Consider the following 13,713-nt stretch of genomic DNA (forward strand, 5'->3'; position numbering starts at 1 on the left):
CCTCCTGGGAGGTTGCTGCTCGCCTGGAATATGGTAATTTAAGCATCACAGGCAAACCTGCAACTGCAGAGCCGGTGACCTCCCCCGGTGGAGACGACAGAGCCTGCTGAAAAATGTGACTCACCATGTAAACTGCACTCGCTTCGCTTTTCTTTTCTTGGACTTCATGTCGTCTAAGTTCTCCCAGCAGAAACGGCACAGCCGCGATGGCCTTGATGCCTGCGCGATCGCAGATCCACTCGGCAGCTGTGAAAAAGAAACTGCGGGAGCCACTTAACCAATTAGGTTTATTTATAGCTCTATTGATGATGGGTTTCAAGGCTGTTTCTCCAGGGTGAGGCTGCAAGTCGCCACTTCTAGTGGTGTCTGGGGCGAGACGTGGCATCATTACTGCAACAATCTGTTCATTATGAGAAGAAACTTCTGCTGCCCTAATGCACACGATGGCGATTGGGTGTTAACATACGGCCATTAAATCAGCACCACATGATAACGGACAAGTCATGGGATTACTGAAGGGTCCTCAGTGAAACCAATGACCTTTCTGTGTTTACCTCACAACTGTATCCAAAGCAATGCTACAGTAAATGGGCGATGTGAGGACGCCCAAAACAATGAGTGCCTTCCTGTGTGTGTGGAGTTTACATGCTCTGCCCGCGTGGGTGCGGGTCTCCTCGGGGTGCTCTGGTTCCCTCCCAAGGAAGGGAACTGCCAAGTATGTGTATGTGATTATGGGCTGTATGAGCAATAAATGTTGTTGTTGTGCTCTTGTACCCTGCGTTGGACTAGTTCCCCGTCCTGGGTGAGTGAGTGAATGGGAAATTAGCATCAGACACACAGCAGTAATTAGTAAGCCATTCTGTCCCACACACTTGTGAGCAAAAAGTTCACTTCGGAGTAAAATTTACATCATAATTGAACACTATTGTCACCTTATCAGTAGACTGCAATTTTACATTACGAATCCAGAGGTGAAAGCATAGAATAAAATCATTTATTGTGAGAAAAAGGAGGTAAAATAAAGTAAATAGGTCAGAAACTTGTCTATTATCATGTGAAATTTGCCACCGGGGACACCAGTGTCCTCTATCATGGTGAGCAGACCATGGTAAAGCATTCAGGCGGATGCATCAGGTATTGCTACATGAAATGACCCAGAATTCCCTTCGGGAACTATCGAGTGCGGCATCCATGTCCTTGCTGATGTGAAGGAGGCAGGAATGAAGCAGTGGGCAGAGTACAAAACCTCTGCACATTTCACATTTTTTTGTGTGTGTGTGTGTGTCACAGGACCTTATAGAAGGCATTAAGGCCCTATTTCAAACTTGCTGTAAGAACACATTTGTTATGGAGTCAGGTGATCTCAGCATTTACACATAAAAATGTCACAAACATATACAACCTAATTCCCAACATAATTCCCATTGTGAAATTCATGGAGCGTGTAAGTGAATGGTGTGTGTGTGTGTGTGCCCTGCCCTGTGCCCGCCCAGATTCCCTGGATGGGCTCAGTTCTGGAATGTGAGAGAATGGGAAGACATAAAATAGTAAGTAGTAAGCCACACTATCCCAGACTGGAGAGTAAATTCTTGGACCCAAGAGCCACCTCAGCTTCACACTGTAAAGAAATTGAAAGTGAAGTGATTGTCATTGTGAAACACTGCAGCACAGCACACGGTGACACAACGAAATGTGTCCTCTGCTTTTAACCATCACCCTTGGTGAGCAGTGGGCAGCCACGACAGGTGCCCGGGGAGCAGTGTGTGGGGATGGAGCTTTGCTCAGTGGCACCTTGGCAGTTCGAGATATGAATCCACAACCTTCCAATTACAGGTAGATGTGGCCTATCTGGACGTCCAATTAAGTAGGAATAGAATATTTGGGGTAGTAGTAGCCTAGTGGGTAAGACACTCGTCTATGAACCAGAAGACCATAAAGTCACAGGTTCAAACCCCGCTTCCTACCATTGTGTAAGACACTTAACCCTGAGTGTCCCCAGGGGGACTGTCCTTGTATGTACTGACTGTAAGTCGCTCTGGATAAGGGTGTCTGATAAATGCCACGAATGAAAAATGTATTTTAAATCAGGACAGTAAAAGAAAGGATTAAAATATGAATAACAATGTACGCAAGTACAAAATATGTGACTTAAAAATAATAAAAGCTTCAAATCACAGCACAGTGGTCTGTGATTGTGGAGCATGCAGTGAGGAAAATGCTCAATATGTTTCACAATAGATTGCATGTGGCTGTCACGCCCACGTCCAACCAGATGACTGGGGTCCAGAGGCTCCTGTAGCGCTGCAGCCTCATGACCCCTGAACTCTAGAGGCGAACACAAGGCTGACCTGCTGTTGTCTGATTCTGCACTGTAAAGGCCTGCCTGACAGGCCTTGCCTTATGTCTACAACCAGTCCTTTGCAGTGGCACGTGTGCAAGCGTGTTCTGTGTTTAGTGCATCCCATGGCACTTTTTTTTGTTTGTAATAAAAATATTTCTCATGCAGTTGTTTTCTGCCGCCTCTGACTCACGCTCGCTCCACGACAGCAGCTCAAATGTCCGTAAAACACATTAGTAACAAAAGGCACTTGAAAAAACAAATATATGGACGTGTGCTTTAAAGGGCTGAGAAAGCGCATCTCTCAGCAAAAACAACACGTCTCTCAAACAACTCATTTGGTCAAAATGTGCTACATTGCACCTGCTGCTCAAGCTATAAAAAAGGCAGATTTTTAAATTTTTCCTGGGAAACAGTGAGCAACAGAGGCAAATTCCTTATCCCTCTGACCTGACACGCCTGCGAAACAATATGTGCCATTAGGGCCCAAGTCTGCAGGCATGATGGCAGCACCTAAGGGCGTCTGGTGACTGAGCCAATCAAATCTCACCATTACGTGAACATGATTCACACATAATTTGGTACGCTTTTCAGTCACCTTCATGCAACTGATCATTGTTCCCTGTTTATTGCAACATATTTGATAGGTAAACGTGTGTGATTTTTCCCAAATGTAATTTTATTTATTTTGCAATAATAAAGATACTCTGGGAAATATGAAGGCCATCAATGATGAATCTGTCAGCAGAATGGGCTTTAGCTCAAGGTTTAAGGTCCCTCCGAGGTTTTTTTTTTTAAGGAATGAACATACATACGTTAGACATGGAATTTCAGGAAATTTAGCATTAAAATGATCGTTTCATTATTATTTAACACATATATTTTGGAGGTGCATATGGGTGCACATTTGATCATAACTAACGTTTCTGGCAAAAAAATATCTCATCTGTATGGCCGAGAGGCAGAGCGCGGTCTCCAGAACCTCTGCAGACAGGTGACGGTTTCCATGGCAACAGGCGACAGCGCGTGCGCAAAACATGGTTCTCCCGCGCTGGGGCTTCCAGGACGTGGCCGTATGGATCGAAGCCCAGCGGCTCCCCAATGGCCCTCCAGGCCTTTACCTCCAGTCTTGGCTCTGTTCCGTAACTTTGTTCTGGAATTTCTCGCTTACGGTAAACAGGAATAAAACAAAACTGTATCATGTGGACTATATGAAATTAGTGTATTGTCTTCCTGTTTTTCCCTCTCAGGCAAGCCTCTTCAAAAAATTTCATCACCCGTAGAAAACGAATCCATGCAAATTGCTGTAATTTGCCCAAAATTAGGAATTACAGGTTTTGAACATTTGGTAAAGTGAGGGCACTGAAACATGATTTTAATATGCGACGGCAAGGTGTTTATTTTTAATGTCACCTGTGTGCACCTGTGCCATCTCTACGCATGTCCGGGGACCGTGGGGGACATTAGGGCACGCGACGTGGGGAGAACCCGAGTAGAACCGTTCTAAAGCAAGAAGAGCGAGAGGTCCTAGCGAATGCAACTGTCACGATGGCTGGACATGGCGAGGAAGCAGGACGCATACGCACAACGTCACAGGACACGGGTTTAAGACATAATAAACAGGACAGGGGAACATCACCAGACAATGACACAAACAGGATAGTTTTATACAGTGATACACAGGTGATAACAATCAGGGAACATTACACAGGACGAACATGAAACTCCGGAGCCGGAGTAGCCCCTGCCAGACCGGATCATGACAGAAACGTTATTTTTGAACCTGCACTGACCGGGGCAGATTTTTTAGAAAAGCTGTGTGTTGGTAAAGGAGGGTATTTTAACAGCGTTGTGTATCGTATCACGTTCCGCTTTTAATGGTAGCTCCCGCCACGGCAGATCGAATTGTGCTTAATACACAGAACACATTTGTTCTGGAGAGCAAATGTATTCGCTCAATTCGCTGCAGATGAGGGTGGAGCTCAACAGGAGACCCACCAGGGCTGACAGGTCTTCAAGGTGCTGGAGATGTTCTCGCTCAACCATCTGGCAGCAGTCTGTATAAGAACCCAACAGGCAGATGACACGGGAGGCGGCACTTTTTTTTTATCTGCGAAACGTTGGGCCTCAGACACATTATCAGTTTTTAAATTGGGATCACAAGCAAGCAAAACCATCTTAGCAACCAAATTCTGTAAAAGCACTGTAGGAATTTCAACATCACTTGAAAATATGTCACGCAAAGAGCTTCAGATTTGTGTTCCTTGCAAAAAATGACAGAATACAAATTTCTGGCATTTAGCAGATGCCGAGATACAATAGTTACAGGGACAGACCCACTAGGCTACTACCACTTCTACACATAATGTACTGGCGAATTGGGTCCACATTTCGTATTTAGAATATCCTCATATTCTCACTGCAGGACACACACATACACACACCTGCAGTCAATTCTGATCCGTCAATCCACCTGGCATACAGGCCTTTGCATGGGAGGAAACCGGAGAACCGGAGCGAAACCCACACTGGCGTGGGGAGAGCCTGTAAAGTCCACATGCGCTCAAGGTTCGAGCCTTCGAGATGTGAGGCCACGTCGCTACCCACCACGCCACCACGTGGCCCGTTACCATTTTACAGCGTTACAGTTACAGCACCTCAGGGTTGAAGTGTGTCGCTCGGCGTGTTACCACATCATCTAACTACTCTTATAAAACCTTTTTGCTGATATATAAATATGTGCCGTTGCAAATATTCTAAAAGTATTCTGAATACATTAATCAGGGGCAGTAATGGGAATACTCGCTCTAAATCGGTCTAAAGACCGGAGCCTGTGGGGACGATCTGCAGATGCGAGAACTCGCTCGGTCGGCCCGCCGTGTTTCCAGCAGCATGGCGTCGGACGTGACAGCCGCCCGGGTCGGTGCGCACTGACGCGCCGATAGGGCAGGTGCGCGAGGGAAGGAGGAGGAAGAGGAGGAAGAGGAGCAGGGCGACGCGGCGCAGATTCCTCACCCGCCCCGCCCCGCCCAGCCCACCGCCCACCCGCCCGTCCGTCCGTCCGTCCGCGGGATCCCGATTCAGCACCAGTCGCCCCGACTCGCGGTCCGTAATGCGCCGATAACGACATTCCGAGACGGTTCATTCTTCTTCTTCTTATTGTTTTATTTCTATATATATTTTTTTTTATTTAAACGTGATTTTTTTTTCTGCTCCTGCTGTCATGGATACACCGAAGGACGTCGCGCGCTTCTGTGCGTAATTATGCTCATTACGGCTTATTATTATTATGATTCATATTTGGGTCACGGCGAACCCGCCTAATGCGGAGAAGAGCCTGACGTGAGGAGACCGGGAGGGCGAGAAGATCCATGCAAGGTACCCATCCCCTCCGTCATGCCCGCGCCCGCTCGGCGCTTCCTGCTCGGTGCGGAGAGCCGTCGCGGATCGGGGACAGATGGCGGGGTTTTAAAATTCATCTTTATTTCTGTACGTCGTCAGGACCGGAGTGCGCGTACAGCTGCAAGGTCACAAAAAAAAAAAAGAAGAGGAAAACTGTCCAAATGAAGCAGAATAATTTAATATTAATCGGCCACCAATTTACAGATGGAGAACGCTGGTGATGCTGGCTGATGGAGGGAGGGGGTAAAAAATATTAAAAAAATATAGAAAGTCGGATATCGCGGCGGTATCGGATCGATGCGGTGCACCTCGTGGCATATTAATGAGATGGGGGGGTGACAATTAAAGGCGGATGAAAATCGTTATTAATTAGCCACCTCGCCGCCCCCCACCTCCCTTTTTTGAAAGCTCACCATTCCAGGTAATCGGCCCGTTGTGTCGCTTGGGGTGCAGAGATAATACAGTGGAGGTAATTCGTGAGCTAAATATGGTAATAACGGCGAGTGTGCATTTGTGTGTGTGTGTGTGTGTGAGGGGGGTGTCATTCAGATGAAATGCACGTGTGAATGAGCTATGAAGTCGTGGGAAGTAAAGCCCCCACGAAGCGTGGCGCGCAGGCAAATTGTACGATATTTATGTTGGATTGAAAGGGACCCGTCCCGTGAAATTGCTTGTGGAGAATGAGCTTAGGTGTGGCGCCGGGGCACGTTTTTTTTTTTTTTGGAGGCAAACAGACCCTCAGCTTCGGTGCAGTTGTCAGTCCTTGGCTTGTTAACGCCGACGGCTGTCGTCTGAACAGGGGCGCATTACGCACGATTTACGACCGAACTCATCTGCCTACACAACGGTCTCGTTACCAAGAGGTGTCGACACGAAACGAGAAACCGCCACGGTGCTTTACCTTTGGGTTTTTGTTGGGTTTTTTTTAAACTCCCCCCTCCCTTCACCAGACACCGCCCCCCCGACCCATCTCGGCAGACGTTAGACGTTTTATCGCCCGGCCTTCACCACTTGCGCCACAGGTGTGTTTATACGGGTCCTTCATGCTGCTCCTCGAGGCCCGACGGATCTGTCTGAGCGCCGGATCGGAAATGATTTCATGTCCCGGGGCTCGAAGGGTCACGGCTGGATCCAAGAGGAGAAAAGAAATGAATAAGGTCGTGTTACCGACAGCAGACGTGGGGCTCCGGCGCTGCTGACGTTTCAGGCCGGGCGCGGCAGAGCACGCGGTGTTATTCGGCGTGGTAACCGAAGCTCGCTCGCTGCAGCTTCAAGCCGATCCCCCAGTGACCCTCATGCACGCAAGGCACGGGCCTCTGGAGTGCCGCTGAGGGAGAAGGAAGCTCCACGGAGCATCTAACGATGGTTTCTCCGCGGTCCCCGTAAATGAAACCTCAGGATTGTAGGTTTTTCTTCTTTTTTTTTTATTAAGCAGCTGGTTCACCGGGACGCCGTGGGACGCCAACACGTTCCGTGCCTTGTGCTTTAAAGGACGAGCTCGTTGCCAAGCTTCGGTTTCTCCGGCAGGCCGGGGCAGATTTCCGCGTTCAGTTCCGAGTCCCCCGTTTCCCTCATTTATCTTATTGCTTTAACGAGGTGCCAAATATTTGCTGATGAAACGCCGGCAGGCCGCCATCGCCGCACCTCATCGCAGGAATGGCGCGTCCTGTACATTTCAGCCGCTCTGAACCTTGGCCAGAAGCCTCCGCGTCCATCCGGTTGGACCTCTGGACAATGAAGGGGTGACATGAGACATCCGGACCAGCTGTACCCGCGTAATCTGCGGCGAGGGACGCGGACGACGACACTCCTGCTGTCATAAGTGAATCCATGTCACACCAAACGCGGCACCTCGGTGAGGAAAGGACGCCGGTTCTCCATAACGTGACCCGGTCTCCAAGTCGCTCGACGCGCTAAAGGAGCGCGATGACCAGCTCATTAAACGAGTAGACAACAGCTTCCTTGTTTACCGCGGTAAAGCGGTCACTTCCATGAATTAGTCGCCCCTGTGCCAAAAAAAAAAAAAAACGACCGCTGGAGTCGAGTGGATTCGCCGCAGCGCGGCCTAGTTCTACCAGGGGGTCTGGTCGCGATTCGGCGCGCCACGTTGGCCGTCTCTGTCGGGATGGCGGCCTGATGCGCGAACGCATGGCGGGTTATTATTGTTCCGCGCGGGCCGAGCCGACTGGTTACGCGGCGAGCCTTTGTGACGGTGGCGAGATTGAGGAAATGTCACCCTACGCCAGCGAATTACACCCTCGCGCGAGTCCGCTAGATGTGCTTGCAGCAGATGTTGAACTCGGTGACAGAAAATATGAAGAGACGGTTTGTGCTCATTACCCACTCGTTTAGCAAAAAGCAGAAGTAAACAAGCAAAAAAAAAAAAAAAAAGGTTTTAAATGTGCGTGATTTTTTTTTTCCTTCTCGTGCAGATATGCACATTGATTGTGTCCATTCTGAGGATATGAAATGTTATATATCCCGGTCAAGGTCTTGGGAGCCATGGAATACAGCCCTCCCCTCCCTCTCGTCTCCCCGCTGAATTGTAATAAGTGTAACTTGAGCGGTGGCGGAACGCTGAGGCAAATCGATAGGCAGGGATGACACGTCTCCCCTGATGTGCCAGCTTGGCTGATCCTTTCCCTTTGTCTCCATGTGATCTTGGGAAACATCACTCTAATTGACATGAGTAACTGGACCGCCAGACTGAGCTTTCATCCCCTTCTATGCGCAGATAAAAGTGCCGGGCATTATCATATCAAAAACACTGCATAAGCACGGTAGGACCTTCGGCGTGTCTTCCTCCGGACAGCTCTGTGGCCATGTTCAAGTCTTGCATTGCATCAGATGGTTTTCTTCTCCTCCTCGCATTGTGGTTACTTATTTAACATGCCGGAAGGAACTGGTAATGGCCGTCGAAGATACTTTCCATTTTTGTTTGTAGTAAATAAAACATTAGATATTATAATCTCTACATTATCCTCAGAAGGTGGAGAGTATTCACTTTAATGTCTTGCTTCTTACAGGAGTGGTAACCTGACAGAAAAACCACAATGGAGGCCCTTCTGGTGTACATGATGATCGTTATCACTGCTGTGAAGGCCCACAGGGACCAAATATGCCCCAAACGTTGTGTCTGTCAGGTCCTGTCGCCCAACCTGGCAACCCTCTGTGACAAAAAAGGACTGCTCTTCGTGCCCCCAAACATCGACAGACGCACCGTTGAACTGAGGCTGGGTGACAACTTCATTACAACGGTCAAGCGGAAAGACTTTGGAAACATGACCAAGATGGTGGACCTGACCCTCTCCAAAAACACGATTGGCTCCATCTCCCCGCATGCATTCAACGACCTGGAGAACTTACGCGCCCTGCATCTTGACAGCAACCGACTGACACGGATCACGAATGACACCTTCAGCGGTATGTCCAAACTGCATCACTTGATAGTGAACAACAACCAGCTGACATTCATCCACATTGGGGCCTTCAATGACCTTTTGGCCCTGGAGGAGCTGGACCTGTCCTACAACAATCTCGAGAGCATTCCTTGGGTGGCCATCCAGCGAATGACCAGCCTACACACCCTGAGCCTGGATCACAACATGATCGATTTTATTCCCGAGGGCACGTTCTCGGGCCTGCTGAAGCTCAAGCGCCTGGACGTTACATCCAACAAGCTGCAGAAGTTGCCGCCGGACCCGGTCTTCCAACGGGCTGGGGTGCTGGCCACGTCTGGAGTCCTGGGACCTTTATCCTTTGCTCTGAGCTTTGGGGGGAACCCACTTCGCTGCAACTGCGAGCTGCTGTGGCTGAGGCGACTCCGGAGGGAGGATGACCTGGAGACCTGCGCCTCACCACAGCATCTCTCCGGGAGATATTTCTGGACTGTATCTGAGGAGGAGTTTGTGTGTGAGCCACCTCTCATCACACGACACTCTCACGAGACCCGGGCCCTCGAGGGCCAGCGGGTCTCCCTCCGCTGCAAGGCAAGGGGTGACCCCGACCCAGTCATCCACTGGATTGCTCCGGGCGGCCGGCTGATGTCCAACTCTTCTCGCACGGCAGTCCATGCCGACGGCACGCTAGACATCCTGATAAGCACCGTGAAGGACTCTGGGTCCTTTACCTGCGTGGCGTCCAACCCTTCTGGTGAGGCCCAACAGACCGTGGAGCTGCAGATCACCAAGCTGCCCCACTTCACCAACGACACCAGCCTTGTTGTAGAGCCCGACCCCGGCTCATCTGACATTGCCACCTCCACCAAAACGGGAGGAGACAGCAGTTCCACTATAGCCAAAACCAGCCAAGAGAAACGTGTGGTGATTGCAGAAGCTACTTCCTCCTCGGCACTCATCAAGTTCAATTTTCAGAGGAATATACCTGGCATTCGCATGTTCCAGATCCAGTACAATGGCACCTACGACGACTCCCTAGTCTACAGGTAAGGCCGGAATCCAAGATTTTCCCTTTATTCCTTCTCTCGAGCCATTGTGCAACACGCACTTGCTAAATCTTGAATGAGAAAGTACAAATGTTTCATTTATAGGTCCTCATGTCACGTTCATGAATTTTGCAAATGATTCAGTAAGACTGTATTAGGGCTGCTTGTACAACAAATGTGATTACCAAATCAATTGAAGTGTTAACCTGCCGAGGATTGTGAAGCTCTGGGTGCAGCGGCGCTAAAGGCTCCAGGTGCCTTGCTTTCCCCCAGCCCCAAATGAATAAATGAATAGATCTGTCTGGTTCGTCTTAAAATAGATAATAAGTGTTGACTGCAATAGGAAGCTATCGCCCCGGCAGGGGTCCCAGAGTCGCAGGGGCACGATACGACAGCCATATGTTGCCTCGGCGCAGTGTATTTGTCAAGATTATTTCCCCCTGACAGCCTAGCAGGATGCTAATACTGTAATAAACAAGGTGCGGTGCCGAGGATGAGGGCTGGAGACGGTGCAAGTCGGCCGCAGAGCCCGAGTAGCCGTTTTTTTTTTTTTTACGGGAAGCCCTGGGGTACATCTACACTTGTAAAGAAAGACCTGGACTGCATTGCGAGTAGATCTAGAACGAATCATTTTCAGTCGCGATAGCGAATAATCTCACAGCAATGTCATTTTTTCATGGTGTCACCTTGCAGGATGATCCCTCCGACCAGCAAAAACATCCTGGTGAACAACCTGGCAGCCGGCACGACGTACGACCTCTGCGTCCTGGCCATCTACGACGACGCCGTGACCATGTTGACGGCCACCAAGGTCATGGGCTGCGTTCACTTCTCCACTGACCCCCAGTACCTCCGCTGCCACTTCATGCAGTCACAGTTCCTGGGTGGCACCATCGTGGTCATCATTGGTGGAATCATTGTAGCGTCCGTGCTGGCCTTCATCATCTTCCTCATTGTGCGTTACAGAGTGTGCAATCAAGGCATCGAAGACAAAGGAGTTGAACTCGGGGACGTTCGGTCCCCATCGAGAAGCGAACACCTCCAAGGTTTTGGCTTGATCAAGTCTATGTCCAAACAGGTTCTCGGCCAGGAGAGGGACACTTGTCGGAAGGTGTCTCCCCAGCCGGAGACCTCGTCCCGAGCCGTCAAACCCGCCCTCCCGGACTGCATGGTCTCTTCCTGCGCGGCCAGCCACAGCTGGCACCCGGCGTCCCCCAGCCCTCTCAGGCCGGCCCACGCAACCCCGCACAAGCCCCCCACGCACCAGGACGACGCCCAGATCGCCGTGGAGCTGAACAACACCAACCGGAACAACTCGGCCGACGCGCATCCGCCGTGCGCCACCGTGGTGAAGGTGGCGAGGAGGCCGCACCCAGAGTCCCTCAACAGCTACATGACCATGCCGGTCGGGCGCCCGCGGGTCAGCCGGCGCCACTCCCTGAACGTTGACTCCTGCAGGCAGCCGTGCTACGTGACTTACCCCAGAATGGTGAGCCTGCGCTCCAAGAGGAGCCTGTCCATGAGCGGGGAGCTGCCCCAACTCACGAGCACCGAGAGGCTGTTGGGAGGCAAGGACTCGCTGTCCAAGTCGGAGTGGATTCTAGAAAGTACTCTCTGATGAGCCTTCTTGTCCGTCGGACTCGTTTCCCCTGGATTTGGTTTTGATGTGTGACTCCTCGAGAAGCGCAGCACAGCTTCGGGCATGGTTGACATGTGTTGCATTGGCTTGCATTGGAGGCCAGGTTGCTCCAGCTTCGGACTAAAGAACGAGAGGAACCGAACAAACAAATAAAGGACCTGTTTAATACAGAGATTTTTGACCACCACAACTTACAAGACTCCGCTTTCCTATATAAAAAAAAAAAAACAGAAAGCGTTAAATATGTATTACTTTGTATTAAGGCATATTACAATCTTTCCTGTGCAAATTGTGTATAAATGAAATGCGGAATATTGATTGGTACTCGTCATGCTGTTCTGAACATATTTACCCTGCCAGAACTGGTTCTTAAAGAAGGCTGGATGCTGACGGGTACATTTCTACAACAGTCATTTCAAGAGCGCGATTATTTGTATTTAACACGCCACTTCTCATTTTCCTATCACAAAAATAGTAGTCTCTGTGTTTAGTCCCAGTATTCACATGGTATAATCTTTCAACATTTGCCCAGACTTGCGTGGTCAGATGGAGAGTACAGTTTCTTTCATGTATGTAAACTTAAGCACAGGAACAGGAAAGGAACAGGCTTCTATAAATATATATATATATTTTATTTTTTCATTTTCATTTTAAGCCTAATTGTATGATATTGTGTTGAGAATGGACAAAAAAAAAAAAAAAAACGCCAAGAAGTACATGCAGTCAAAAACAAGGGTGGCAGCGCTGCATCGATTTACTTATATTAATGTTTCCGTTTAAAACATATTCAATAAACATGCCATTTAAAGAAATAACCGTTCCTTGTTTCTGTCGTACCTACGCTGCTTTTCACATGAACAAATGTTTAACACCTTTGTCAGGTGTCAGGGGTGGCATCTTGACGTTAGGCCGTGGGTGAACCGGCTGCCGCGGAGGGTGCGGTAATTATTTTTAGAAATGTTAATCCTCGTTTCCCCTCAGAGGCATGGTGTGGGAGAGAGGATCTCTCGCAAGCCCTCGCTCTCCGACTCCTCTGTTTGTTCAAAGGGAGCCGAGCGGGCGATGAAAGAGGCCATTCAAGTCACGGGGGAACGTTGCTCCCTGACGCTTACTCAAGCTGCTCTTAAATCTAAGACCTAAGAGGAGGAACCTGCGCCGCTGAAACCCCGCAGCTCGGTAGAAGAGGTTATGGTGTTAAAAACGGACCCACTTCACGCTCGAGGTTCTGGCTACTGACCTGCGGCGCTGGTCATGCTGGTCTTCTCGTGACCTGTTTTGGGGCCATTTTGGAAATGAATATGGGCGTGTGGTAGACTGGAGAAGATTTTCTTCTTAAACTAACGTCAATAAACGTGTCATTAAATTAGTCAAGGGGGAAACATGCTTTTCTTTATCACATAATGGTCCTAGAGGGACAAATTAATAATAGATTAATCTATCCAACTCGGGTAAGCTGCTCAACAGGCCTGTTTGGGGATAACGAACGGCAATCTGTAATGATTCGCCTTTCAATAAGGATTAAAGCAGAAACGGCGATACCTCGCACGTGTCTGCAGCCGAGGCTCCTGCTGACGTCCCACAAAGGTGACGCAGGCAGTCAATGAGGCAATTCCTCCTTACGAGGCTTAAAGGCGGTCTAAAGCAGTAAAGGAAATTGGGTTCTGAGTTTATTATACCTCAGAGGTAGAGATTAAATTCTGGGGGCGTGTCCACTGAAGACCATGCCCCTCCCTCATCTTGTTTGAGCTATCCAACAGAACCGCAAATACATTTTGGACCAGACAATCAACCCCATTCCTCTCCCAATTTTGCAAAGTACCAATATGTGGTACTCCACTATGGGCGTGGTTGTAGCCACTCGCCTGTGGACCAGATGATCACAAAGTCACA

At 49.3% G+C, this 13,713-nt stretch overlaps 1 protein-coding gene across 3 annotated transcripts; it reads left to right on the forward strand.

The window, feature by feature from the left end:
• The first annotated feature begins 5,253 nt into the window (after positions 1-5,253).
• lrfn5b (leucine rich repeat and fibronectin type III domain containing 5b) lies at positions 5,254-12,527 on the forward strand. Of its 3 annotated transcripts, none has more exons than XM_028953568.1 (3): positions 5,254-5,592; positions 8,767-10,184; positions 10,878-12,527. In XM_028953568.1, the coding sequence occupies exons 2-3, from the start codon at positions 8,794-8,796 to the stop codon at positions 11,800-11,802; spliced, it is 2,316 nt and encodes a 771-aa protein (XP_028809401.1). In that variant the 5' UTR covers positions 5,254-5,592; positions 8,767-8,793; the 3' UTR covers positions 11,803-12,527. The 3 variants fall into 3 exon arrangements, with proteins under 3 accessions (XP_028809401.1, XP_028809399.1, XP_028809400.1); XM_028953566.1 differs by having other exon boundaries at positions 5,255-5,716; XM_028953567.1 differs by lacking the exon at positions 5,254-5,592 and adding an exon at positions 8,252-8,645.
• The last annotated feature ends 1,186 nt before the right edge of the window (positions 12,528-13,713 follow it).

Source organism: Denticeps clupeoides, chromosome 14 (assembly GCF_900700375.1).
Source record: "Denticeps clupeoides chromosome 14, fDenClu1.1, whole genome shotgun sequence".
In the NCBI taxonomy this organism is placed as follows: Eukaryota; Metazoa; Chordata; class Actinopteri; order Clupeiformes; family Denticipitidae; genus Denticeps; species Denticeps clupeoides.

Excerpts from the sequence above, each read along its gene's own strand:
- lrfn5b (XM_028953568.1), top strand. The coding sequence starts at position 8,794 with ATGGAGGCCCTTCTGGTGTACATGATGATCGTTATCACTGCTGTGAAG. Across the intron at positions 10,185-10,877 it reads GACGACTCCCTAGTCTACAG|GATGATCCCTCCGACCAGCA; the intron begins GTAAGGCCGGAA and ends GTCACCTTGCAG.